At 48.1% G+C, this 26,377-nt stretch overlaps 11 protein-coding genes across 11 annotated transcripts; 6 read left to right on the forward strand and 5 right to left on the reverse strand.

Moving 5' to 3' along the window:
* Positions 1 to 454: 454 nt before the first annotated feature.
* On the reverse strand, positions 455 to 979 carry I303_106058 (uncharacterized protein; the record flags this gene model as incomplete). The annotated part of the gene is made up of 1 exon (XM_018409364.1): positions 455 to 979. One exon carries the CDS (start codon positions 977 to 979, stop codon positions 455 to 457), a length of 525 nt encoding a protein of 174 aa, XP_018261637.1.
* A 598-nt stretch (positions 980 to 1,577) lies between these two features.
* I303_106059 (uncharacterized protein) lies at positions 1,578 to 3,541 on the forward strand (the record flags this gene model as incomplete). The annotated part of the gene is made up of 6 exons (XM_018409365.1): positions 1,578 to 1,883; positions 1,958 to 2,080; positions 2,162 to 2,216; positions 2,294 to 2,374; positions 2,451 to 2,753; positions 2,850 to 3,541. 6 exons carry the CDS (start codon positions 1,578 to 1,580, stop codon positions 3,539 to 3,541), a joined length of 1,560 nt encoding a protein of 519 aa, XP_018261638.1.
* Positions 3,542 to 3,952: 411 nt separating this feature from the next.
* I303_106060 (uncharacterized protein) lies at positions 3,953 to 4,809 on the forward strand (the record flags this gene model as incomplete). Its single annotated transcript, XM_018409366.1, has 3 exons — positions 3,953 to 4,140; positions 4,254 to 4,434; positions 4,621 to 4,809. The coding sequence occupies 3 exons, from the start codon at positions 3,953 to 3,955 to the stop codon at positions 4,807 to 4,809; spliced, it is 558 nt and encodes a 185-aa protein (XP_018261639.1).
* A 619-nt stretch (positions 4,810 to 5,428) lies between these two features.
* Positions 5,429 to 6,272, reverse strand: I303_106061 (60S ribosomal protein eL36; the record flags this gene model as incomplete). Its single annotated transcript, XM_018409367.1, has 4 exons — positions 5,429 to 5,512; positions 5,647 to 5,773; positions 5,878 to 5,962; positions 6,230 to 6,272. 4 exons carry the CDS (start codon positions 6,270 to 6,272, stop codon positions 5,429 to 5,431), a joined length of 339 nt encoding a protein of 112 aa, XP_018261640.1.
* Positions 6,273 to 7,802: 1,530 nt separating this feature from the next.
* Positions 7,803 to 9,352, reverse strand: I303_106062 (uncharacterized protein; the record flags this gene model as incomplete). The annotated part of the gene is made up of 4 exons (XM_018409368.1): positions 7,803 to 8,109; positions 8,234 to 8,411; positions 8,526 to 9,031; positions 9,126 to 9,352. 4 exons carry the CDS (start codon positions 9,350 to 9,352, stop codon positions 7,803 to 7,805), a joined length of 1,218 nt encoding a protein of 405 aa, XP_018261641.1.
* Positions 9,353 to 10,507: 1,155 nt separating this feature from the next.
* I303_106063 (uncharacterized protein) lies at positions 10,508 to 12,838 on the forward strand (the record flags this gene model as incomplete). Its single annotated transcript, XM_018409369.1, has 15 exons — positions 10,508 to 10,822; positions 10,887 to 10,894; positions 10,953 to 11,085; positions 11,150 to 11,238; positions 11,305 to 11,350; positions 11,406 to 11,491; positions 11,550 to 11,556; positions 11,614 to 11,802; positions 11,862 to 11,885; positions 11,950 to 11,958; positions 12,026 to 12,158; positions 12,217 to 12,276; positions 12,337 to 12,448; positions 12,527 to 12,735; positions 12,801 to 12,838. The coding sequence occupies 15 exons, from the start codon at positions 10,508 to 10,510 to the stop codon at positions 12,836 to 12,838; spliced, it is 1,458 nt and encodes a 485-aa protein (XP_018261642.1).
* Positions 12,839 to 13,611: 773 nt separating this feature from the next.
* On the forward strand, positions 13,612 to 14,919 carry I303_106064 (uncharacterized protein; the record flags this gene model as incomplete). Its single annotated transcript, XM_018409370.2, has 4 exons — positions 13,612 to 13,717; positions 13,828 to 14,038; positions 14,256 to 14,564; positions 14,781 to 14,919. The coding sequence occupies 4 exons, from the start codon at positions 13,612 to 13,614 to the stop codon at positions 14,917 to 14,919; spliced, it is 765 nt and encodes a 254-aa protein (XP_018261643.2).
* A 507-nt stretch (positions 14,920 to 15,426) lies between these two features.
* I303_106065 (uncharacterized protein) lies at positions 15,427 to 18,347 on the reverse strand (the record flags this gene model as incomplete). The annotated part of the gene is made up of 14 exons (XM_065969306.1): positions 15,427 to 15,461; positions 15,532 to 16,079; positions 16,206 to 16,296; positions 16,362 to 16,421; positions 16,498 to 16,639; positions 16,723 to 16,755; positions 16,825 to 16,884; positions 16,960 to 17,049; positions 17,139 to 17,324; positions 17,437 to 17,482; positions 17,580 to 17,671; positions 17,788 to 17,923; positions 18,065 to 18,072; positions 18,156 to 18,347. 14 exons carry the CDS (start codon positions 18,345 to 18,347, stop codon positions 15,427 to 15,429), a joined length of 1,719 nt encoding a protein of 572 aa, XP_065825378.1.
* Positions 18,348 to 19,162: 815 nt separating this feature from the next.
* Positions 19,163 to 20,838, reverse strand: I303_106066 (uncharacterized protein; the record flags this gene model as incomplete). The annotated part of the gene is made up of 2 exons (XM_018409372.1): positions 19,163 to 20,019; positions 20,100 to 20,838. The coding sequence occupies 2 exons, from the start codon at positions 20,836 to 20,838 to the stop codon at positions 19,163 to 19,165; spliced, it is 1,596 nt and encodes a 531-aa protein (XP_018261645.1).
* An 870-nt stretch (positions 20,839 to 21,708) lies between these two features.
* Positions 21,709 to 22,719, forward strand: I303_106067 (uncharacterized protein; the record flags this gene model as incomplete). The annotated part of the gene is made up of 1 exon (XM_018409373.1): positions 21,709 to 22,719. The coding sequence occupies one exon, from the start codon at positions 21,709 to 21,711 to the stop codon at positions 22,717 to 22,719; it is 1,011 nt and encodes a 336-aa protein (XP_018261646.1).
* Positions 22,720 to 23,417: 698 nt separating this feature from the next.
* I303_106068 (uncharacterized protein) lies at positions 23,418 to 26,158 on the forward strand (the record flags this gene model as incomplete). Its single annotated transcript, XM_065969307.1, has 14 exons — positions 23,418 to 23,573; positions 23,657 to 23,666; positions 23,786 to 23,799; positions 23,897 to 23,985; positions 24,094 to 24,139; positions 24,212 to 24,314; positions 24,416 to 24,558; positions 24,646 to 24,705; positions 24,790 to 24,822; positions 24,927 to 25,056; positions 25,143 to 25,202; positions 25,288 to 25,402; positions 25,518 to 26,053; positions 26,127 to 26,158. 14 exons carry the CDS (start codon positions 23,418 to 23,420, stop codon positions 26,156 to 26,158), a joined length of 1,527 nt encoding a protein of 508 aa, XP_065825379.1.
* Positions 26,159 to 26,377: the final 219 nt, after the last annotated feature.

Here is a 26,377-nt window from a genome sequence, read left to right on the forward strand (position 1 = left end):
AAAGTGAATTTGCTAGAGTCGGAATGTGACATCCTGATCGGTTTCTGGAGCCGGGAATGAAACCTGAATTCAGCGCTAAGACAGAAAGCCGGCCCCGGTCTATCAGACGAGGTATCATCCTGCCGACCAAGCTCTCTTCATTTTCCGCAAGCATTGTTTGTACCATCCCATTGTGCTTGAACGGAAAGGCCGGAAGGTCGATAGTATTGTCAGATGTTCCGGCCTCTATATCTTCCACATTCGCAGCACTCAGACTGACCGTCAAGCTCGGCAAGTTGGACCTGTACAGAACGCATATATCGAGAGCTGGATCTTTCGATAGGTCCTCTCGTGAACACGGTCGTCGAGAAAGGATCCGCCCATTTATGACGTTCAGGTATTGGGCCGTATTGGCGTCTACACTAACTTTTCGGACATCTGTCTTGAAGTCGTCCGAAAGATCGCTGACAAAAGTCTATTGAGCTTCGTAAGATGAGATCTTTGCGACAGCTTCGTCGTTCCTTCGGCTATTGAAATAGTCTTCGACAGTGGCAATAGATAGCTCTCTTTCGGTTTTTTCGATTCTGCGCTGAAGTATGTCCAGGTCATCCAGGATAGCATTCAGCATGTGAGCCTTTGTATCGATGTCCTTGTGCATATGTGCTCTGGATCCTCTGCTGATGGTGGACTGAATGGCCTTGCCGGCTGTGATCAGGGTGGACCTGACCTCGTCGTACCAATCGGGATCTGATGCTCCTTCTCGGACTTCGCGGACTTTGTCCATGATGTACTTCTCGAGGGAATCCTTGTCTCGTTGTTCAGTATGAGCCATGTTAGTAAGCTCCCTGATATGAGTATGCGCGACGGTGAGTGCATCGTCGAGGTCCGTCGAGTACTGTTGAGAGCTTCTGACGCCGCTCATGCGTCGGAACAAGTGGGTAAAGGGAGGTCCGGTTGGGTGGCCGTGGAGTCGAACATACTCCGGGTCCAGATCTGACATAGTAGTGTTGAGTGATCGCGTTTATGGAGACAGCAAGAAGTGATAGGGATAAGTTCAGGATTGAAGGGGGGGCTTCGAATTTTCAAAGCCCCTTGTCTTGCAGTCTTGCATCGCTATATGATTCACAAGCGTAGAAAATCTCGTCATCGATGCCTGATTCGCAGATCCCTTGTTGGCATCCTTTGAGCTGTTCCTCCCTTCTTCGTAGAAGTAACCTCAACATGACATAGGTGTATACAACTCGCAACAAGCGAGGCAAGCAGAAGACAGCACATTGGACGTGTGCATGCGTGAGCCACGCCAACCTCGCTCGGCCGATCGGCTACAAGTTGGACGCCTGGTGCGGATTTGAGGAATTGCGGGGTATGCCGATGCTGGAATTTGCACATGAGGGGAATGACGTCAAATGATCAAGTCCGCTAATAGCAACACTGATATCATACATACAGTATATGCAGATGCCAGAAGCAGCAAGCTACATCATCCACGGTGTCGTATCACACATATATACAAAGTCAACGAGCACAAGAATATTGCTACATCCTCATTTTGGTCAATTTCGTTGGAAGTACCAAAAGAGCAGTGGACGCAGCGCAAGATGAACCGAACATTAGCATTGTCCCGCAAGGGCGGCTTTCTCCTTCCCATTCGACCTAAACCATCCCCGCTCCCTTCAAATCTCTCAAGGCCAATCCAGCCGGCTCAGGCTACGTCCCAGCTTACTGTAGCCCAAGCACTCTTCCCGCAACTCAGAGGAAGCGGTATACGATTCTACGCCAAGACGACTGAACCAGGAGACAAGGAGCATCCGCAATCGAAAGGACCCAGTCCTGGGCCAGACCCGAAGACGGTGCATAACAGTAATAGGGAAGATCAGAATAGCACGTCTGGAGCCGCTGCTGAGGTAAGCGATGACCATCTTGAGTATCTTTTGATCATTGAAATGCACGCTGATGTCCCAGGTGTTCCGCATTGTAGCTAAGAGGAATGACCAAAGACTTTGCAAGTCTAATTGCTGGATCTTCCCCTCAAGCGCAAGGGTTGGGTGCTCGGGAAGTGTCTGCTCAAGGAGGATCGCACGGCAGCATTTCGGATGACTTCGTAAGTGTTTCTAGCCTTTCATCAATCCGCATGATGACCCACATAACCCTAGACTGACTTGTACATCATCGCTGTTCGCAGTACTCTGTCACCAAAGGAATGTTCACCTCTGTACCTAAGCCAGTCTTATATACCGGTAAGTGCGATGTCTTACGAGAATCAGCCTCCTCGGTCCGTAAGCCTGGTTGCTAATGTTCGGTCTCTGAGCAACAGGTCTTGCTGGTACTATCCCATACCTCGGTACCTCTTTATCGATAGTCGCTTTGGCTAGAGAAGCATCCCTGGCGGCAGCCGGTGAGTCCAGAATACCCCTGAAATAATCGAATCGCCCCTAGGCTGGAGTTGTATACTGATGCGCAATGTCATTTAGCTGGCGGAACGTCCCCAGCAGGACTGGACCTTGCAACATGCCTGTCCTACTTACACACGATGGAACACATTCAAATCACCTACGGGGCCATCATCCTCTCTTTCCTCGGTGCTTTGCACTGGGGTATGGAGTTTGCCAAATTGGGAGGTGAACAAGGGTATCAACGATTACTTATCGGTATCGTACCCGTCCTTGCTGCTTGGCCAACCTTGCTGGCTTCTCACGGTATCGCCCTTGCTGCGCAATGGTTCGGGTTCACTGGAATGTGGTTCTTGGATCAAAGAGCTACTATCGCGGGATGGAGTAAGTTCACTTTTCATACCTGGATCCCCTCGACGTGTAGTCATCCTGTCAGTCATCGTCCAAAGAATGTACACTGATGCTAAGCGTTTCACGCAGCTACTCATTGGTACTCGACCTACCGATTCTATCTATCAATCATCGTCGGATTCTCCATTATCGGAACTCTTGTTGGAACCTCGATATACGGTGCTGGAGCTGGAGCGATCACCGATGCCACTGCTCCTCATCTCGCTCACACGACCGAGCGAACCTCAGCCTTGAAGAGGTTGGATAAAGTCAAGGAGAAGAATTTCCCTACCCACGACAAAGATGCTAAGGTCAACAAAGTTCAGGGTAAAGTAGGGGGACCTATCCAAGTCGAAGAGTCGGATGAGAGTTTCTTGAAATTGCGAAATATAGAAAAAGAAGAACAAGAAGCGAAGGAAGCTGAAGAGCAGGAAAAGAAGAAAAGGGAGGAAGAGCAGAAGAAGCAGAAAGAACAAGATGAGAAGGAGAGTAAGCAGAAAGAATCGAGTAAAGGGATGAAAGAGGGATCTAAGGACCGAGAGGCTGGCGAGAGCGAGAAAGACCAGGGCAAGAAGAAGGCAGCGGAACAAGGCGCCGATAAGCAGAATGAAGGCGCCGAGAAAGAGCAAGACAAAGAAGGGGAGGATGGAGATGATGAGGGTGAGGATGAGAGCGACAAAGAGAAGAAAGATAATCAAGGAGGAGACAAGAAAGACGACAAGCAAGAAAAAGCTGCCAAGGAAAAGGGAGCTGCGGGTGATAAGAACACTTCCATGAAATAAGGTCAAACGTAGCGTTTTGGACTTTCGAAGATAGTTTGGAAAGAAGTTTTCATACCCTCATGTAGCTAGGGGCAACAAAGGAAATAATGGACATGTAGCTTATGCAACGGATTTCTGATCATGCAATTCTGAGATCCGGTTAGCCAATCTTTGCTTGCGAGTGCCGTACAAGACGAGCAGTTGCAGAGTTGACGCTAATGAAACGTGTAAGAAAAGAAACAAGGCGCCGTGACTCAGGCGACTCGAGTACGCTTGGTTGTCTCGAAGACTACTTGACGTCATCTAGATCCGATCCGGATTTTCCAAAATCCTCTTGGAATCTGATCAGTGTTACGGTCAATCACCTCTTGATCAAGCAATCTTGTACCTTCCTTCGCAGCTCAAAATAAGTAACCAGCAGGAGCGCGCACAATGTCTTCTTCTTCTTCTTCGTCAGCCGCTGCATCTGCACCACCCATATCACCGACCCAACAAGCGGACAACCCGAGTTCCTCGCGCTTACACAAAGCAAAGATCAACTTGGAATACCTCGCTTTGGGCTCTCAAGCTTCCGTCGTTCCTGCTTCGTTGACCACTCGATCGGCCTTGACTACAGCTAGGTCAGTGGAATTTGCAAGCTCTTGACCCTTTTTACCTGTTTCATCATGGACTGCCTGGTTCCTCAGCCAATGAAAATGAGCTAAAAGGAGGTTTGATCCGCTGGGTTCAATAGGTATGCGATCAAATACATAATCCGACGCCTGATCCGATATGCGAAATATGCAGCTGTCGGAGCGGCTGTGGCTGCTATTGGAGGTGGATTACTGGGGACAATAGGAAGTGGACTAGCGTTCTTCGCTGCGCCCGGTATAGGCGTAGGAATGGGTTTGGGGGTGTTGACTGCTATATTTAAGGTGAGCGGGCCGCCCCTTCCCCTTTTGTTTGATCACTCTCGCAGCATGATGCAGCAATACACTGTAACCTAGATTGCCGCATCTACGGAACATTCAAGTACGGGTTATCGACAATGCGTATAATATGATTCCTGTCGCCCTCGCCCTCGCTCACGTTAGCGCTGACAATAATATGTTCCATCGTAGTTTGGCTGGCGTCATCGAGGTAATCATCTCAGAGGGGGGATATGGGAGGGATGGTCGAATATGAAAGCGAGAGCTCAAGCCGGACATGATGGTGCGACTGACGAAGCATTGGATGCTGCGAATAAGGAGGAAGAACGGAGGAAGGATGAGAATAAGAAGACGAGGAACGACGTTTGGATGAGAGTGTAATCGTGGACATCAGAGTATGGTATCATCAGGTGCGACGACAGATCGCAACTCTTTGAAATGGAGCATAGGGGCACTGTGTTGAGAGAACGGCTCAGTCTAGTTCGTAATGGCGATCGCAGTCTTGTACTCTACTATATGCCAAACTTCAAGTGCGAGCTTCTACGCTTGTACCATAATATGTGGTCTGCGGTGGTTGTTGCAATCCGACCGATGAACAGCTCAGGCCAATGCCAATTGAAAGGGGGTCTGGCCCGACGACCAGGAATAGAAAAGTTGTATATCTACCTCGAGCTCACTCCTCGGTCTTGCCTCATTATGGATGGTAAAAGCAACCTTCGGCGGCCCTGCTGATCAAACCTCGTTTAAGAATGCTTTTGACATTGATGAATATTCCCAAACTCTTATTGCCAAACTTGTAATGTCGAACAGCACATGCTCAAGTCCCGAGTTTAAGCCAATTCATTTTCGGGAGATGAAGCGGAAACCGGTCTAGCTGCTGACCACATCAACACCAAAACCCGTGGCAAGACCAAAAATGTTTATCCATCATCCCCAATGCATGATAACAATCACAAGGAGCAAGCCAAACTATCTGAACTAATACGATAGAATGAATAGCTTAGTGACCGGCGTGTCGTCTTTGTTCTTGGATGACGCTAGAGAGCTCTTCGATCTTTCTCTTGGATCGGAGGAGGGTACCGAGCTGCGGGGCAGAGAGAGCAATATCAGCACAAGACTCATTGAGCTGCACTGCCTAAAGGAAGTCATAACCTTGTCGCGAGGGAGTGAGGATGGGAAGCAACGCAAAGAAAGAAACAAGCAATCGACCACACTCACTCTCTTCTTGGTGAGCTTTTTAGCCTTCTTGTCCTTTGAGTTTCTCAACAACTCCATGACTCGCTTCTCGTAAGGGGAGAAACCGGCGACTTCTCGAATGACGGACTTGACGAAAGTCTTCTTCTCGCTGTAAAACATGGCAGTCCAGCGAAACACCATAAATCAGTTCTCATTTCTCCCTCGACAAACAATGCAATCGAGTAAGGTGAAGGAAATTGGGACTCGACTCACGTCTTGACACCCTTCTTGTGGGAAGGCTTGACGGTCTTGGGGATGACGGTGGTGGGTCGTCCCTTGTTTTGACCGTATCGGAGGTCTATCGGACGAAACAAAGCATGAATAACATGATCAGCATTTCTGTCTCCCTCGTCGCGATCTCCATATCACATCACGTTCCCTCTCGTATCTTGCCCGGTCCTTTCGATTTCCTCTCCCCCATTTCTCCGGATGCAAGCCACGCTACCATGTCCCGGTAGCCGATAGACCTTCTATAATTCTCCCATATTCGATTCTCATGTCTCTTCGATATAACCACCAACATTTTCCCTTAACTACATTGCATTGAAAGGAAGACGATACCCACTAGATCGAGCAGCAGGGGCGGAGGACATCTCAACGTCGGCCATTTTGACTGATTTTATCTGTTCTATTATTTCCGCAAGTCCGCAAATTGTTGTATTCCGAGTTAAAACCAATCCAGTCCAATCCAATGCAGTATATGACAATTGAGGGAGAGACGAATCCGACCCAGAGATTGATTGGGAGCGAGGTAAGGTTTTCAGGTGATATAGATCGATGAGATTATCGTGATGTTGAGGTATGGTGAATAGATGGTTTGACGATAAATTGCAACAGTCGAGGTTGACGTAGAGATAGGACGAAAGCGAATGAGAAGACCTAGGTCAGCACTTCCTCTCTATCGGTTGACGATGGCGCTGACGCTGGCGAGTAGCGATGACTTACGGGTATGACTTGAAGGTTGAAGAAGGGAAAAAGACCAAAGAGCTCTTCTAAGGTATTTTGACTAATTCGAGGTTTCGACGAAACGCTGAGCAGGTGGTGTGGTAGTGTATGGTGAAGGGTCAGCGTACGGTGAGGGAAGGGGTAACCACCGAAAATCTACAAGTAAGGATTTTTGGCGGGATTATACTATTTCCGAGCCGATGAAATGTGGCGAAACTTCACTTGTTCAATCGAAATCCTCTCTTCAACCATGATGTGGCATGTGTTCCACAAAATCTGATCTTGGCACGTGCTTATCACTCACTCCTCGCAACCCGAGATCGCCAGTCGCAGCTTCTCGAGGTATTTCAGAAATCTTCGCGTTCTTTCTTTCTTTTTCCCTTCTTCACACATTAATCCAGACTTAAACCATAATTGCGCTCTTCACACAAATTTACCGTGGGCGAACAGTTTAATGGCGTCTGGAAAGAAGGACCATTTTATGGAAACGCCTGTTATAATTCGTATTCTCCCGTTTTTAGCATTTTAGGATGATAGATAATTAGGGGAAGACGTTTCGCTTAGGGCGTACAATCAAGTACATCTATCGTTCTATCGTTTACACCCTCATCACACCACATGATGACAATGCAAAGAGAATTTCCTAGCAAGTAGTCGAAGGGGGCAACTAGCAGGGTTCACAATGTTGTGATGAGTACCAGATCCACGGATAACACTGTCGAGCATGTTATCATTAGTGTATGAAGAACCGGATTGGATTGTTTGGTCGACAATATCATCAAGATGAAGTCTTGCTTATGCCTCTTGAGTGAAGGACGGTGGTTGTCCAGGCAGATCGATGTCTGTGAGGTATTGCAGACTCATCCAGGTGTTAATCGTGCGACATCAACCCAGCCCATCGCCCATGCCTGGCCTGAAGAACAAGCCGAATCCAGAAGATTGCAGGCTGCCAGACTGCAGATCATACAAGCAAATTCATACCCATTGTCCATTTCTAAATCTATTTGTGACAAGCAAGCAGTTGTTTTTGAATGCGAGCAGGAGTAAGAGTATGAGTGTGGTTATGATTTTGAGTGAATATGACCCCACTGGATGGGCGGCAACACATCACACCACACCACACCGCATCATACTGCAGCCTCTCTTCCCTTGCATTGGACCCCGATCGACCTTGATTTCGGCGCACTGACTGGCTACAGCACCATCAACCCCAACAGACCCAAGAACAGACCCCCCAGCACACTACATACGCCCATAGGAGCTGACAGGGGAAGAGCGGCGCTGATCGTCGCTTTATCTCCCGTCAAATTACTCGCTCCTGCTCCAGCGTACAATTGGATATTCCTGAAATATACAAATTGTTCTGTCGGTGTCGCCCAGCTGGAATCGTCTCCACCGAAGAACGTCGAGAAGAAGAGACCGCCAACCGAATTCAGGTTCGTCGATGTCCTAATGACCAAGTTTTGGAACTGTAATGCTTGGACTCCGTTATACCAGAGTCTATCAGGTCAAAGCAAGTCACACTCGTAAGCTTCTCGTGCTGCCATGACTTCCAATCCAGTTCGAACTCCGACTGTAACTCCTACTAAGGAGGAAAAAGTGGGGGAAATGGACGTGGACTTACTCGACGATACCGTTCGCAGTGCCGACTTCATTTAGCACGACTAAAAGTTGAATAGTCTGCCATTGGCCGGTGACGAACGAGAATGAGCCTCGGGCTAAGGAGGTTCCGTAATCTGAGTTACAGGTGACTTGGGATTGCGAGCAGAAATTCTTCTGCTTGGTAGGGATGTATGCGTAGACTGCGTTTCACAATGCGAAGTAATCGTCATCAGCCCAGCTCACCTCGGCTGGCCCATCACCCACGACAGTCTAATGTGGACTTGTTAAGGGGATGTAAAGAGATCGAGACCCACCTTCACCAGCTCCACTGGGTCTCCACATCAATCTCGTACTGAAACAAGTCGTTCCATCCGTCTCGTTACCTCCTGAGCACCCTCTTGAGTCCGGACCACCTCGAAGACCAGGTAATTTCCCACCTTGGTTCCAAGCGTATCCAGTAGGAAACCAGACATCGTAACTCAGCATCATCCGTTCGTATTGTCCAGTCGTACTTGTATTGCTACTGCTACTGCTCGAAGAGACTTTAGCATTTGTCGAAGTCAGCGGATTGGCGTAGAATTGAGTTCCACCCGTCTTCTTGGAATACGATCCTTGCGGATACTCGATACGCAGTACAGGCGGTTCGCCGTTGAGTGCTGTAGATGCAGGGTAGGAGACGGAGGTGGTCGTACTGGAAGTCGAAGATGAGGTGGCGGCAGACGATGTTTTTGTCTTTGAGCTACTTCTACTGGATGATGTGGAGGATTCTTGCCGACGGACGAGTGTCGAAGTGGAAGTTGAGGGATCGGGCGAGAAAACGCTGGGCAACAGGTTGATGTCAGTCAGTCAGTCCAGTCTGGAAGGTGACAGATGATAGATCTTGGCAGAGTTCATGTTTAGAGATGTCTGCTTACATATCGGAATTCCCCCAATCGACACCCTTTTTGTTGAACAGACTCCATTTCTCGTCGATCCACGTATTTGCATCGGCGCTATTCAGAGTCTCGTCTGGATACGTGAAGTCATAGGAAGCCGTCAGACCGTAGAGCGATACCACATCTTGGGTGGTCACCGCTAACGTGGATGAGAGCAGCGTCGAAAGTAACAAAATTAGCGAGGATGTTGGTACACCAGGTAACATGTTGATCAGGTATACGGTCTGCGATTTCCCTTTCTGCGGGAGGTTATGCTAGGTGTCGAGCTGAATCCGAGAATGCTATCTAATCCTCTGATGATAGGAACGATGCGGGTTGCTGTCGAATCTAGCGCGATATGTAGATCGGTATAGGTGGACAATCCCTCTACAAGCAACTAAAATGATATCAGACGGGGCTTGTTGATCGGTGCGAGACACTAGAGATATGAGGGATGTACTGGGTATCCGTTGTCTTCTTGTGCAAGTTCGCGGGCGGTATATATGCAGGTCGTGTATGCGTATATCTTGAAAAGAGAGTCTATGAGCAGATGGCGATGGCGATGGCGATGTCGAAGTGATTTCTTGAAGACGAGGTATGAGATTTGTTTGTGTCAAATAAATGTATTTTGCGGAATCATGAAATCGGAATGGAGTAAAGTAAGTTCAGGGCCAACAAGGTTGTAACTCGCCATCAGATGGGAGACGCGTACCTTACCACTCACTAGTACTGCTTGGCCTTTTTACCTTTGACAACTTTTTACCGCCGAGCCGAATTTGACTGCTTATCTGTAGCTGGGCAAAAATCACGTAAATGCTTACGCGGAACCTGATCTGCATAACGCCTACACCTTATTTTTAGCCAACGACATGCACAGCTTGAAGGTTCATTCTGATTCCACATGCTCAAATGTCTATCTACTCCTGATTTCGGACGATCAACCTCCTATCTCCCCTCAGAGATCTACTAGAAGAGTCCGCTTGAGTAAATAACAACGGACAAGATAGCCCGCCGCCATGTCTCGTTCATGCACCGCTCGGCGGCTGAGCTTTTGATCCCCTTTGCCTACCTCGAAGCTCATCGCTGCCACGCGAGACGCAGTAGCCTCCACCACTATTGCAGAGAGGATTGCTGGTGCCCCACAACGATATTTCCTTTGAAGCTCGAATTACGTCGTTGTGTGTGTCCGTTCATGCCTTCTTACGCTTCTACCTCTGAACACGCTTTTCATACACAGCATCCTTAGATCAAATCAGTGAGTTGTCATTGCTTCTTTCCTCATTTCACCCCATCTCCTCCCGTGGCTCGTGAAAACCTACATATCTATATATAGATCAAGCTTCCAATTTGATCGTAGAACCGTCAGAGATTAATCCTTATACATGTCTTCCAAGGGCGAAAATAGCGATACCGAATTTGTAATTAAAGAGAACATCGCAAGACCCACTCGTCCACCGTCGACATCATCCTCATCACGATCAAGAGCCAATAGACAATCTATACCATTATCCCTCATCTTAGGTTTTGGTATCGTAGTCTTACATATATACGTAATGGGATTCGGTAATTTCTTATCCCAGAAATTCGGGAACAAAGATCATATCGCCGTATCATCCCAAGGGAGTGCCGGAGGGGAAGTTCAGCAGCATTTTGGTGGACATGGAGGATCAGGGGGGAAAAGGGTTGTTGGATATTTCGTAAGTGCCCTTAGCTCAGTCTCGATGTTTAGCGCTGATCCCGATGCTGATAATGCCCCTTCAGGTAAACTGGTAAGCTGAGCTGCTCAGTTTTATTGAGAAAGATGATAGCTTATTGATCTGTGTGTAGGGGTATATACGGTAGAAAGTATTTCCCTCAAAATATCCCGGTCAACGATTTGACGCACATCAATTATGCCTTTGCAAACGTGAACAAGGAGACTGGAGAAGTGTATCTGAGCGATACCTGGGCAGATGTCGAGGTGAGCTGACGCCATCTGACTGTATGTACAGCGCTCGTAGCTGATCATCTCGATATTTCACCAGATCCACTTCGAAGGTGATAGATGGGATGAACCGGGAACCAACCTTTACGGGTGCTTTAAAGCCATCTACCTCTTGAAAAAGCAAAACAGGTCAGCTGCCATATTTGTTGCGCATACAAGGCGACTTGTATCAAGCTGACGAGACTTGATGCGCAGAAACCTCAAAGTATTGCTTTCCATTGGCGGATGGACGTACTCTCCAGTGCGTAGGAAGATTTGAAAAAGTCACACCTGAGCTGACGAGAGCATAATTGTAGAACTTCGTCAACATCGTAGATCACAATTGGAGACGCAAATTCGTTGAAACAGCAGTCAAGCTGGTCGAAGATCTGGGCATTGATGGGTAAGATCTGTATCACTTACGCTGGGTACTCGCAGCTAACGAGTCTCTCATCTTATAGTCTCGATGTGGGTACCGCATGTTAACGGATAGCTGACGCTTCTTTACTGACTCATTGATACTAGATCGACTACGAATACCCTCAAACTTCCGAGCAAGCATTAGCATACGTCTCACTCCTCGCTGAGCTACGAAAGGGTCTGGTTGAGCTTGCTCAAAGCAATCATCAGCCTGCTACCCAGTACGAGCTCACTGTAGCTGCACCTTGTGGTATGCAAAACATGGAGATCCTGAGACATAAAGAGATGGATGTGGTGAGTGGGACCTCACGCTTACCCTTGTAACAAACAAGAATGATTGACGTATATGGCAGGCTCTGGACTTCTGGAATCTCATGGTGAGCTGCATGTCTCCGTTGGTCATACCGCAGCTGACTTATGGCGCTTCTGAATCGCGTTTAGGCATACGACGTATGTCAATCAAGCTTTAATCTATGTGCACTTGCCACATCAACATGCTGATACAAGATTCCAATAGTTCGCCGGGTCTTGGGATCAGGTTGCAGGTCATCAAGCCGCTCTCTACGCGGATGATCCCGACGCCAACAGCGTTGACAAGGCTGTGAGATTTTATAATCTACAGGGTGTCGACAAGAGTAAATTAGTTGTTGGTGAGTCAGCCTGCAGTACACCTCGTCGTGATCATGGCTGATAGAGAGCCAATGATAGGGATGCCACTCTATGGGAGAGCATTCGCTAATACTGATGGCATCGGACAACCTTTCCATGGTACGTCCTGAAACACAAATCGCCGACTGTTGATACCAGGCTGAATCTGTTTCGGATCAGGCGTCGGTGAGGGATCTTGGGAAGCTGGAATGTGGGACTACAAAGCTCTGCCTCAACCCGGTGCTCAGGTCTCCAACGAGCCTCGTCTCGGTGCTTCTTACTCTTATGATACGTGAGCGGGCATTGTTGGATATTGGGCTTCGTGCTGCAGAGTGCGAACGATTTTAGCTGATTCACCGTTCTGACACAGTAATCAAAGGCTGTTGATCAGCTACGACACTCCCGAGATCGCACGACAGAAGGCACGATACATCAACCAAGAAGGATTAGGTGGGGCGATGTGGTGGGAGCTTGATGCTGATAAACCGGAACACTCTGGCTCAAGTCTAGTCAAGATCGTCAGGGACGAGCTTGGTAATCTGGAACAAAGGCAGAATGAGTTGCATTACCCTCATAGCAGTAAGTTCAGCTAATCTTGCACACACATTGTGGCATATTGCAGAGAGCTGATGCGACTTAAATAGAATATGAGAATCTCAGAGCCGGTATGCCGGGGCAGTAACCCCCTTCCCATTTCGGCGCCAGTTTAACATGATCGACGCCGCGAAGGAGGGAATGGCAATGAAAATGAAAGTTCGTTAGGGGGATGATTACATATATAGATGATTTAGCATCGACTGAGAACGTATCACGTAGCATAGTAATGTCCATAACGACCATTCATCATGATCATGCCATGTCATTCAAACACAACATAAAAGCAACTGTCATGCCGGTTATTTCGGATGCAAATTGAGGGACCTTTGATAGAACCGAATAAAATCAAGGTACCCGACAACCCCGCACAAAATAACGTCATAGCCGAACAACGATGTTCAGGCGTGTTCAGTGTAAGTCACTTGCTTCTCAACAAGAATGATAGCATGATGCTGGTGATGCTTCCTGGTCCTCTTGTACTTGGATAACAGCCCATTAGTCTCACAGTCGTATATATCTGATTGCCATCTGACAGCTCGATCAAAGCGCTTATCTCATTGCGAGTATTCGTGCACCCGTTGGGCTATAGATACGTCGGCCGAAGGATACTGCGCATCTGGCGGTCTTATCTGATAATTTCCCGGTCAAATCACATCAGATCATCTCACCTCACGCCATCTCGCCCACCGCCTCTGAGGAAGGTATAATATAAAAATTCTCGATATGCGCCTCATACGATCAATCTACCCAAGGGTACTCAGAACTGCTTCGGGAGGAAGATCAACGATATCCTGTCCCCCTCTCTCTTCGAGAGTTGCCTTCTCCTCAATTCATTCAGCTCAATATAGATCATTCAGCATGTCGACGCCTCGGAGGTCCTCACAAGGTATAGGAGGTAAAGATACGCAACAGCCGAATAAAGACGACGCATTGCCTTCGGAACTGAGAGCGAAGGATGCTGATGGTGAGTTCCTACACCGCGTCATCGAATGCTTCTGTCCTACTCTCATCTCGTACAGATGTCGTAAAGCTCATGTCATTGATTCTTCCTATCTCGCTCTCTTGCTAATCCAGCCCCGACAACGTCCGAAGTAGACGACTACTTAGCTTCCAAGCTCCTCCATCCGTCTTTTGGCGGGGATCCCACCTTCTCAAAGGGTCTAGAAAGGGCCAACGAGAATACCATCCCCCAAATTCAGGTTTCGCCGTTACAAGGTCAATTTTTAAGTGTGTTAGTGAAGAGTATAGGTGCCGAGAGGGTTTTGGAGATCGGCACTTTGGCTGGGTGAGTCTGTTGTCCACCATTGAGTGAACTCCATTTCATGCAAGCTCGTCTGAGGTCCAGAATCCTGGATTCTGTCATAAATCATACCTGCCGGCCTGCCTTACTTCGTGTCGCCGTGTCTTGTCTAGAAGGTACTGTTCAAGAACAAATATGAAAAGACGGCAACTGAGGGTAGGTAGTAGCAGTCTGGCTGACCAACTCTGTCATCTGTAACTAGATATTCCACTTCTTTCCTCTCTCGCGCCCTTCCAGCACACGGCCAGATCGATACGCTCGAAATCAACGACCTGCACGCTAAAATAGCACAGGAGAATTTCCTGGAATCGGATTTATTCCCATTCCCTAAGATTCACTTGGGTCCCGCCCTCTCGACCCTCAAAAAGCTGCAAATACCGGAAGAAGGGCCGTATGATTTGGTATTTATCGATGCGAACAAGGATCAGATCAAAGATTATTTCATCGAGTCGTTGAGGTTGGTCAGGAAAGGAGGGACTATCGTGGTTGATAATGCCATAAGGAAAGGAAGGTGAGCTGAGTTTTTTTTTCGACGGCACTCCTAGTCTAGTCTGTCTGGACATCGTGATGCCCCATCCAAGAACAAGGAAGCGGGCCTATTACGGTAGCTCTTGGGATGAGGAGATCACAGACTCCGGCCGTCACCTTCATCTGCACTTATCCTCGCCTCACGTCGCAATGAGAGATAAGAGATGCATCCCAGTGGACTAGCTGACATTTGTGACAGGATCGTACCCTCAGCAAAGGACGATCCGACGATCGAAGTCAACGGTCTTCGAGATCTGTTCGATTGGATAGAGAAGGATGGCGGAAAGACAGTCTTGTCAAGTGGGATTCAGACTGTCGGTGCTAAATCATGGGAGTGAGTTCGGATAACAATCTTACAGGACCGTGTGACGCAAGCTAGGCCCAGACAATACGACAGATGCTGATGGTATTGCGATGTGAGCAGCGGCTTCTTGATAGCCAACAAGCTGGTGTAGAGCACACGCCATCTTCTTGGAACGTACGCGGCCTACCACAATGGTGGAACTCGATGGTGGAGAGGCTGGGATTTGTACTGTATAAATCACTACCATATGCGACTCAGAGATACGCTACTAAGCATCTCGCGAACTGAAGAGTTGGATCGGGAAAAGGCTCATTGTAATATAGTGATAAACATGATGTATGCATACGGATACCAGCAATAAGCAATCCAGAACATCGTCGATTATAACATTGTTGAGCCAGAGCCATTGTATTTGACAAGAAGAACGACACGGCGCTTTAGACTAATCCAATCTTGACAAAAGACATCTTGACACCATTGGATTACATTTGCGAGGGGATTTCCAACCCAGGAAGTTCTCTGGAAACCCATGGTGTCTCTTCTACTGTGGAAATCCGTTTCGTACATTATCGAACTCTGCACGGACGACGTAGTCAGTCATTCCATAAACACTCTGTCGCTGAAAAGTAGGTTGACATGGACTCACCGGAAGTAGGGTATTCAAGCCTATTCTGCGTGGTGTCCAACCCGCCTCCGTATCTCTTGAACGCAGTGACGACTGTATCGACAAGACTGATTCCGATCTGGGTATTGATGGGGACGCTAGGTACACTAGGTACACTAGATCCAGTGTTTCCTCCTCCGTGTGATGTACTATTGGTACCGGTGCTGGTGCCGTTGTTGCTCGGTCCAGAGGGTCCGCCGTGAATTGTTCCGTTCGAATTTCCCCCAGGTCCGCCAAGTCCGTTACTGCTCGTCCCGTTGGTACCGTGACCATGCCCTGAGCTCTCAGCTCCGTTTTGATGTTGTTGTCCACCGTTGTCTGGCTCGCCATCTTTCCATCGTCGATGACCCGACGTCAAGGGTTCGTCCCGCTTATCCTGGGCAGGTCGGCTTGCTCGAGGATCCTGAAGTCTGGGATAATCCCCGTCGATGGACCAGTACATCATTCCTCCGAAATTGTGGTCGATCACATAGCGAGCTTTCTGGAGGGCCAATGTGGGTGTATCAAAGGAAACGACTCGTCCATTTGATCTAATAAATCCAACAGTCAACAATCAGTTGAATAGATTACTGGTAGTGTACTTGTATTACAAGTATCGATCTCGCGTATTGAAGGATTGCTGCATGAAAGTGGGGCAAAGAAAAGGACGTGCGCACGGGTTATAACTCCATGATCCACCTAAATTCTGATCGTATTGCACCGTATCGCCATCGATGGGTATTTCACTGACATCGTATTGTTCATTCCCTGCCACAAGTTTAGCCCAGTCTGTGTAATTCGCGTCGGATCAGGTCAGGGAATCCCAAACTTACCTGTCCATGGAGTCCACATCCCTTGCGTGCCAGTGAATCCCGTACCGTAGAGAGGCATACCTGGATCACCAAGTGAGTTGGACTGATCATTGGAATGATGTGCAAGGTTGAGTCCAGTCAAATGAGGGACACTTACCCAGATTGAGTTTTCTGGAATTGACACCCTCATCGATGTAGTGCTGTAGACATTGTGAGCCGGACGCCCCAACGTCCGAGGATCGTTCGTCGGGATATAAGTTGGAAGCGGGCAAAGCGGTGTCCGTCCATGGACCGGAGAACTTATCGAGCAACAATGAGGAAGAATTACAGTGTAAGCTGGTGTTATCGCAGGATAGTCTACTAGACAGAAACTGCCACTTACATCGTAGGCCATCAGATTCCAATAATCGAGGTACTGTACAAGAAACCCGGCATGTTGAGCGACCCGTCATGTGCCATCGCACAATGAAGTGATTGGACGCACTTGATCCATTCCTCGTACATCCTGAGCCGCCCAATTGAATGCGCCACATGCCGCGGCCCACTATACGTGGCCAGTGAGTCAAATCTCTCCGCAGATCAAAGCCGATTGAAGGAGCCAGCAGTCGACTGGACTTACCGATAAGATGAAGTGACCACCGCCGATCTGGCTGGCAGCTGTATTCAAGCCCTCGCGGAGTCTTCGGAAAAGATCGACGAGCGGTTCGGTCTGTTCGTTCATCGGGCTATATCAGAATAGCAAGTACTGTAGTCAGTTGGCACGCTGTGAACGGGGTCATTGAGCACTATGAGACGTACTATTCTGTCGAACGCATCAAATGCCGCATCAGCTTTCATCGTCATAGCAGATGATAATTTCCACGAGGCTTTACTCGACATACCGTAATCGAGGCATAATCCATCAAATCCGAAGTTGGTGACTAGATCAATAGCGGATGCGGTGAATGTCTCTCGCCATGCCTGATTGGTGATACCTAGGAAGTTCTGGAATATAGGTGAAGGAGGGAGTCAGCATTATCGAAGTCGCTGTTGCAGTAGTTTCGAATTGGGGTGGACTACTGTACAGTCTCGGTATACTGTAAGATGCTCGACTTACAGGCGAATACGTGGCTCCACCTATTCCAAGCTGGATCTTGAGATTTCTGCAAGATTTCAAAATAGTCAGATCCGCTCTCTGCACCAAGGTCCAGCCAAGCTGCTGCTAGGTTTTTAAAAAAGATAGTCCTGACGGTAACATACCTGTTTTGCTGTTTCAGCAGGAAGAGCTGTTTCAGATTACCGTAAAGATTATTCCCTTCTTCGTTGTCTGGGTTATCGCCAGGGTACGGGTACTGAAGCGTGTCATTGTATACAATAAGTTGAAAGAGTGGCGGATTTGTTTCGTGAGATCCAAGGTCAGCGCTGACACAAGGAAAACTATGAACACTCGTAGGCTCAGAGAGCTTACATTGGTATCTGCCCAATCGTCGGCCAAGTAGACTTGACCGCTGTTCAGATCGACATTGGCGAACGCATAGATGATGTGCGTGAAATCTTGAGCGGTGATGTTGGTCACGAGGAATGGGTCTGAGTCGTATATCAACCTACGCCGCGCATTGACAGTGACATCAATATGAGCATTGGCATGTGACAGACGACGGGTGAGAAGATGACATATTAAAGCAATGATGCATTTGACCACAGTAAGGAGTGGCGAAGATTTGTTGGTGAATAGAGGGACTCACCAATTCGGCTACACATGCATTCATGATAATCAGCACAAATAACAATACTGTAAGCTTTGAATTGCGCTCCGAGAGAGGTGTTACGACTCACGTAATATCCTACACTCCTATATCCATGCCATCCAGTGCCATCGGATTGTCTTTCTTCGACCTCAACGTCGTATACTGGCCGATCATGAGGTGGAACATGTCCTCCTCGAGGTATCGCAGATGCGATCACCGTTGACGGCACGATGGTCGTGGCGACGAGACCGAGCAGAAAACGGCGGTGGAATATGATCATCGGAAATAAGTATCTCGTGTGGTGAAGAGCGAGCGTAGTACAGTGCAATGTGTGGAATTTATGGAGAGCGAGCGTCAACGGATAGAAAGGTAAAAAGGTGACGATTATGAGGAAGTAGGGCAGTGTTAAGCTGATATGTTTAATCTGTAATGATTATGAGATAGATGAAAGCGCCATAGGTCTGGGTCGGGTCCGATCGATGGTGTGCTATACCCCTCGATCCTCATCATCGATGAGTTTGATCTACACGTGCTTGATGGCTGCATCTCCGCGATGTCGAGCTATGACCCTGCAACATGCACTTGATCGATCCTTGATTGATCTTCGCTGAATGAGCAGAATGCGGATCAGTTTGTTCACAGCAATGACCGGGTCCCATCAGCCCATCACTACGAGAGCCAGCACGGACACGATGCCTCATCGGAGACTCGATGTCGAAGGATTTGATCGCAAGTCCGTCTGGTCTTGATCGAATCGGGTAAATGCGACATTGCATCTTACTTGGCCTGTCATAGAGACCAGATCCCCTTTATTGATGATGACGGACGGATCATTGGTACCTTCCAGCTTCTTCTGGTCATTTTGAGCGCCAGTACCCGATATTCAGCATTTAGAACGGATGTCCACCACTCCTTTTCGGAAAGACTGCCAAGCACGCCAACCTCATCTTCAACGCCTTCGCATCTTTCACTTCTAATCCATCATATATGCATGCGTGGTCCAGGTATCGCGCATCCGTTTGATGCTTGGGATCCAATAGAATCACAAGAAAAATCACTTCGTTCCTGATCGTCTATCCGCTAATTGGTTGATGATCACGAGAATACCCATTTACCCGCCGTCATGAGTATTCCCATCACTACCGCTCCGGCCATCCCGGCTATCGCCAAATCCCTTTCTTGTGAAGGCCGCGTCATCGCATCTAAGTAAGGCGGTAATCCCTCTATATTGGTTCGAATCATCGGATTGAGTATCACCGGTATCGTCCCCCTCCCATCAGCTTCTTCTGATTTTGCTTTTTCCGGAAGATCAATCGGTATTGACGGGTCCTCTAGATCACCTGAGCCCCTGTCCTTCGCTAGATCATCCATTGTCGAGGCTAATTCCGCCGTAATACTTTCTTTAGCACCATTGATCATTCCTAGATCTCCTACCGTAGCTGTAGTTGTACTAGCAGTACCTTTCAAATTACTTTCTAAGCTCTTCAAACTTTCATCCACATTACTCATCATCTCGCTAATCCGTTCTTCGAGCTTACTGACTAGTCTCTTCCTCTTCCACGGCTCGACAATGATGATCGCCCCCAAGAAAATCACCGCGTTCAGCGCTAAACCCATAAGATTCGCCCAGGTGGATACGGATCGGATTTTGTCTGACCATACTTGCTCTTCGTGATATCGTTGGAGGATAGTCTGCATCAACTCGTTGAATGCTTTGTCCACTTTCAGTTCCGCTTCTTTGAGCTCGACGGAGGTACTGCCAACCAAGTGAGACGAGGAATGATCTTGTCTGACCAGTTGGGTAAATTTGAGAACGTCCGAATCTGACCATGAGTGTTTGCGTTCCAAGAGGGAGTTCACGTCTCGTTGAGCGTCTGATCGGGAGGAGACGGCTTCGTCGAACGCTGATTTTGCGGAACGGGCGGATTCCCTCAATTTCTGTAGATTGTCCTCTAGATGGGAGCGGTATTAGTGATTCCGTCTAGTACGAAAGACTTGACGTACAGATTGGGAAAGTGATATATTCACTTACCTTTCTGGAACACCAATGCCTTCAACCTTTCGACTTCCTGATAACCCGTCATCTGATTCACTTTCAATCCTAACTCTACCAACCTCTTCTCGGCATCCTTTGCGACCCGCTTGGAATGTTGTAAGACGTTGTTTGACCATTCCGATAACCTTTCTCTGACTTCGGGCGGTATGCTCACATTGTTCGGTAATCGGAAGCTTGCATTTGTAGACGTTTCTCCTGACGGGGCAATTGTGAAGGTTGAGCTTGCGAGGGGTTTTGTAGGGTTAGCGAGATTCTGTGAGGATGAAGATGTCGATGTTGAAGGTAACGCTGGATAATTAGGTAAAGCTGTCGAATCACCTCCTGCAAAGCTTTGTCGGGGGCTCTCCACAATCGAATCGCTCGTTCCCCTCAGTGACTTGTTATCTTCTGCTGTGGAGCCAGTTCCAGAGAAAGAGGTTGTGGAGGTCGCTACATTGACCGGTATAGGCAGTCCACCTTCCGATATACCTTCAACGGGCGACTTCCGCTCTGCTTGGCCCTTCGCCTGCTTCGGCTCGTCTTCTTGAGCAGATCCACTAGTAGAACTACTTGTCCACCGGCGTGTGAATTCGAGGTGCCGGCGAGAACAAGTTGGTGCGAAACGTCGAGCGGGAGCTAAGGGCGTTTTTGGGAACGATGAATGGATTATACGGGGTAACCTTGAAGGGCCGGCGATGGCTGTTGGAATGGCCGCTAGAGCATGACGACAGGCCATTGGAAGAGGTACGAAGGAAGTTGCGCAAGCTGTCGTCGAGGTATGACTGGATAACGTTCAGCAATGTGATGAACTGGCTGAAACAATTCCATTCGCTTGAACAACCAACAGGACAAAGTGGAGGACGTTCAATCATGCACATCACGTGACCTGGAAATCCCCCGGCCGACGTCCAATTCATGTACTGTAGCCCACTCACTCTTACCTATAATCGAAATTATGCATGATCTCACTCTTCCGCCTGTCGACTACATACAAGCATCGCTTCAGATAACTTCGCATAGGCCAGACACCATGCGCTGATGAAGTCGACTGCGATCAGGATGCCATATTGCTGAAAAGACAAACCGCGTCACCTTGCCCTAGCTGATGTACAATCATGATACTCGAAGGAATCGCAAATCCAGCATTACCAATGATGGAGGCGACCTTCACTGTCAGCTGGCCTATCCTCATCTTTCAAACTGGACTGAAGGGTTGGAAACCCAAAGAGGATGATACAACCCATTCATCGAGGCGAAGAAGGTCGCTAATGCCTCGTCTTGCCAGTACGTACGTACACTGGCGTTGATCAGTCCTTGCGGTATGAGTGATGTTTGTGACGTATGTGTGCGTGTTTGATGGTAAAGGAGTCTGCTCACCTGATGGAGTCAATTGGGAAATTTTGATGGGGTCTGCCTCCCACGCTGACTTGATGATCTCGTCAGCTCAAGCTTATTGTCATTTTGCTCCTTACGCTAATCTTCTACTACCTATTGTTATCCCTTCGTACCTTTCTGACCGTCTATTGTCTTCCTCTTAAGTCGCCCATTAAATACCTCAATCATTTCGTCGCTCCTATCTGCTAATTGCCAGCTACGCATTGACACAATGATGCATTTCACTAATTCTCGCCACCCGCCAAAACCTCTTCCCATTCCTCTCCCAAATCCAGCCTCTGAACCTGTCTATCCCACCTCGACCGACGACCTGCTCGATCCCTCTGGAGATCTTGTTTACCCTCATCGCTCATACACGCCTGATTCTACCTCGAATGGCTTAGTCCGCAGGAAATCCATCCTCAAAATGCCAAAAGTAACATGGGACGAGCCATCCGATCAACCCGCACGAGCGAATACACCTAACCCCAAGAAACTGCAAAAACAGCAGCCACCTAAAGGCGTTCGGTTTACACCTTCAACCACTGGCGAAGGTCCTTATTCTGGTGCCGATGCTTATCCTACGCCTGATCCAACTCCGGCAAAAGTCAAATCTTCATCTTCACCATCGAAAGGCGTCAAGAAGAAACCTTCCTGGATCCCCTGGCCTTTCCACTCAAATTCAAACTCTCATGCAGATTCGTCTAATCATCAGCACAAGCTGCCCACCGTCAACGATACGCCTTCCCCGACCGGATCAGATTGCTCGTGGCATCATCATTCCTCCTATTTTCTTGAATACACACCTATCTACCCTCCCGTCACTCCAGCATTCGTACCTCCGACGATGTACAATCTGAGCGAAGCTGAGAAACAAGCTCAAGAACACGCAAAGAAAGTCGGTCATTCCGTAGTAGTGCATTATCCGATGTTACCTTCCTGGGCGGAATATGGCGGACAAGCTGATAAGGCTAAGAATGGCTGGCAAACTGCTAATAATTCTCTGGTGAACGGATGGAATGGGTATGGGTGGACGGAAGATAAGTTACCGAAAACGGGCGAATTGACTTTTGGCAAACCTGCGCCGGCAGGGGAACCGCTGGAAGGTGCGAAGAAGAAGAAAAAGAAGAACAAGAAGAAGAAGGGCGGTGCGAGCGGAGGAGGTGGTGGGGGAGGGGATGAGGGTGGAGATGATGATGAAGAAGGCGGAGATGGCGAAGGAGCGGACGAGGAAGGTGGATAGGCGTAGTTGACCGGCTATCGCCTGAAGGAAGCTGTAGTTTCATTCAAGAGGGGGAGCGCTCATCATGCATTGGTATGTTTGATATATGCCAGGGTCAATCCATTTAGACTTAGAGAACCGAACGATCGAACATTGTTCGCTGGACTATGGTCATAGCCTCGGTCATCTGCCCGGAAAAACCTCGCACATACCAATGTGCCTGTTTCAGAGATTAGATCTAACAGCTACTTGTGTGCATCCCTAAGGATAGCTTGTTTGGTTCGAAGTTCGAGCGATAGGGCTCGGGGCCAGGCGATGCAGGCCTGCACTGGTCAGCTCACCGGCTCACCAGCTCAGTGCGCCGCGCCGAACGATGTCTATGCTTGAAAGACTTAAACGTGTATATATACATATATACATATATAGGTCTTCTTTCCGCCTGTCATTCATTTATCACCCTTTCATCTTCAGCTTCGCCTTTACGCTCTCCCCATCATCGTCGTACTGCTTCCCCTTAATCTTCTATATCCTTTGTATTGGATCGGCACTTCATTACGCTCACTTGAAAATCACGCTCCTTACAATTGAAACTCAAACTCTAACGCTTGTCAGGTTGCAATATATACAGATATATAGATATACAATACTCAGTGCAGACTTTTCATCTTCCCTCCTTACTTCACCTGCCCGACCTGACCCCACAGGCGAAATTGCCTGACATGCGGTACCTGTTTACTACCTTTATATGTCTGCTTCCTTTCATACCAAGACCAGGCTCTGCTGGAGTACTTGCTCCGCACCTGGAAAAGCCTGGCTGTGTATCATGTGGCGGTAGTGGCAGTAAATGGTCTGGATATAGGAATGTAGGATACTTTGTGAGTCTACGTGTGACTGGTATCAACGGGTTCCATCGTCCTACAGCTTATCCAGGATGTCCGCTGTGCTGTTTCCGGTTTAGACCAATTGGGGTAATACGATCCACAGAGTTTCTTCGTCACCAACATCACAGCTCAAGATCTCACGCATATCAATTATGCTTTTGCCAATGTCGATCCGCTTAACGGGACTGTTTATCTCGATGACACAGAAGCCGATATCCAGGTACGCTTATACCTTATAAACACCCTGCCTGAAAATTTCATAGAGGGGCCGGGGTTGCCGTTATTGAGATATGCTTATTGTTGCATTGACATTTTAGTACGAATATCCGGGTGATAATCTAGATGAGGAGGGGAATAATTTGTATGGGAATTTGAAACAGCTTTATCTGTTGAAAAAGCAAAATCGGTACGTGTTTTATCTCATTGTCTAATACCCTCAAATCGAGTAATTAGTCGGGAGAAAACCTGTGGTTACATCGGTCATTACTGAGTGTCGATTGGGGGCACAATGCAGCCACTTGAAGACCTTGTTGTCAATTGGTGGATGGACATATTCACCGGTGAGTTCAGATTACCTTTAGTATAGCAAATCGACATGGTGCGCAAGTGATCAAGCAGACTGTCCCTTTCAGAACTTCGCGAATATCACAGATGCCAAATGGAGAGAGACTTTCGTCAATACTTCTGTATCAATCGTCAATAATTACGGTTTCGACGGACTCGATATCGATTTTGGTAAGTCTGAACCGTATACCCATGCTCATGATGTACGAGAAACACGCTGATGAACGGTTCACGTTACAGAATAGTGAGTCGGCATAATCCTTTTTGAAAAGTGTTACCGGATCCGGCTCATCTGTTCGGGATAAATAGTCCTGAGGGGAAACAAGGTAAAGCCCTGACAGAGCTTTTGAGATGTCTGAGAGAAGCTCTCGATCAGGCTGCGAAGGCCAATGGAGGAGGTCATTACGAGTTGACCGTAAGCGCGCATACCTCTCATCAGTTGTCCGAAGCACCGCTTGGTTGAGATATGATCTGCATGTCCCTGAATGGATCGTGGATGCAGGCAGCTGTCGGATGCGGTGTGACTGGATGGCATGGGCTCGACGTGTCTGGGATGGACAAAGTAAGCAGAGAGTCTCATTCAGGTCAAGAAGAGAAAGATCTCGAGGATCAGGCTGACCTTCTCCCCGTTCTGGATATGTTGCAGTACCTTGATTTCTGGAATTTGATGGCGTACGATGTGAGTCACCATTTTTGATGACCCATAAATCCGAAGAGGTGATCCTCCACGCGCGGACTCTGGCCTGACGATTTTCTGAATGTACGTAGTTCTCTGGAGACTAGACACCAACGGCTTTGCCGGCCTCCAACTTGTATCACGATCCGAACCCCGCCAACGACCAGAACGCTTCTGGCCATGAATGTGTGCAACACTATGCGGGAGAGGGTGTCAATTCTAGGAAACTCGTTTTAGGTAGGTTGTGCCCTCACTCGACGTTTTGTTGCCCAAAACGGGTATAGCAGACTGCTGAACAAGACGTGGCTGATCCCCTTGCACAGGTATGCCACTTTACGGGACCGCTTTCAATGGTACCCAGGGTCTTTGGACTAATTGGACGGGTGCGTCGCTCGGCGGGTTCCTTCTCGCATACGATATCAATGAACTGGATTTGATGTTGATACTGATACATTCTGTGTTGGGCAGATATTGGCGGTGGCGACTATGATCAACCTGGGAATTACGACGATAAACATCTTCCTCTCGAAGGGGCAATCATGTTCTACAACAAATCTTTGGGAGCTTCATGGTCTTATGACAAGTGGGTACACTACATCTAGTCACTATACCTGGTCACTATATCTCTTGATACCCAGCACATGACACTGATCAGAACGGTTGTCCGTGGTTGATGGAATGGTCATACTGTATTGCAGCTCGACAGGCCATGTAGTATCTTTCGACACGCCTGCTGTAGCTCTGCAAAAAGCTAAATACATAATGAAGAACCAATTGGGCGGTATGATGTATTGGTCAATCGATCAGGATTATACCAGATTACAGGATACCGACAAACCCGTCGAGCGTATTTGGCCCGGCGGCTGGGATAGATTGAGAGGGACAAGTAAGAAAGTCAATTTCGGGCCGTGGAAAGGTTCCCCATGGCCTGTTCCTGATGATGTCCGACATCAACATGGCAAGCAGAAGAGGTCTCTTGCACCTTCTGTTCACGCTCAAGATACCAAGCCGATTAAAAGGGTTAATGCACCACACACGGAACGGGCCATGGGCAATTGGCACGATTGGGCAGGATGGGGCGAATGGGAAGATCTCAAACAATGGAAATTGAAATTGGATGATGATATTTGCTTGAATATCGGATATAGTCTCATAGATACCGTCAAGACTGCTTTTGAGAAGTATGGGGAAGGGTTAGATAGGTCGAACAATAATTTGAATTATCCCAATTCAGGTGAGTTCGCTTTAGTCAGAGGATCTGGCGTAAAGGATAGTGTGAAAGGCTGACTTGTGATATATGATGATAGTGTACGACAATATCCGCAGTGGATTGCCATAAACATCTCCACTATCCTCGTCCCTCGAAAGAGACGCTTATTCGAACAACTCGTCATCATGTACAGTATGCTGCATCTGGAATACGGTGCCCTGGGGCAGCTGCAATGATGAGAATGCTTGACGTATACAGTAATGACACATGTCACGGACGATATATGTAATTGGATTATCACTTGGCTGCGCAATGAAGCACTGTAATGAGTTACATGACGCTTTCGCT

Source organism: Kwoniella dejecticola, chromosome 7 (assembly GCF_000512565.2).
Source record: "Kwoniella dejecticola CBS 10117 chromosome 7, complete sequence".
Taxonomy (NCBI): Eukaryota; Fungi; Basidiomycota; class Tremellomycetes; order Tremellales; family Cryptococcaceae; genus Kwoniella; species Kwoniella dejecticola.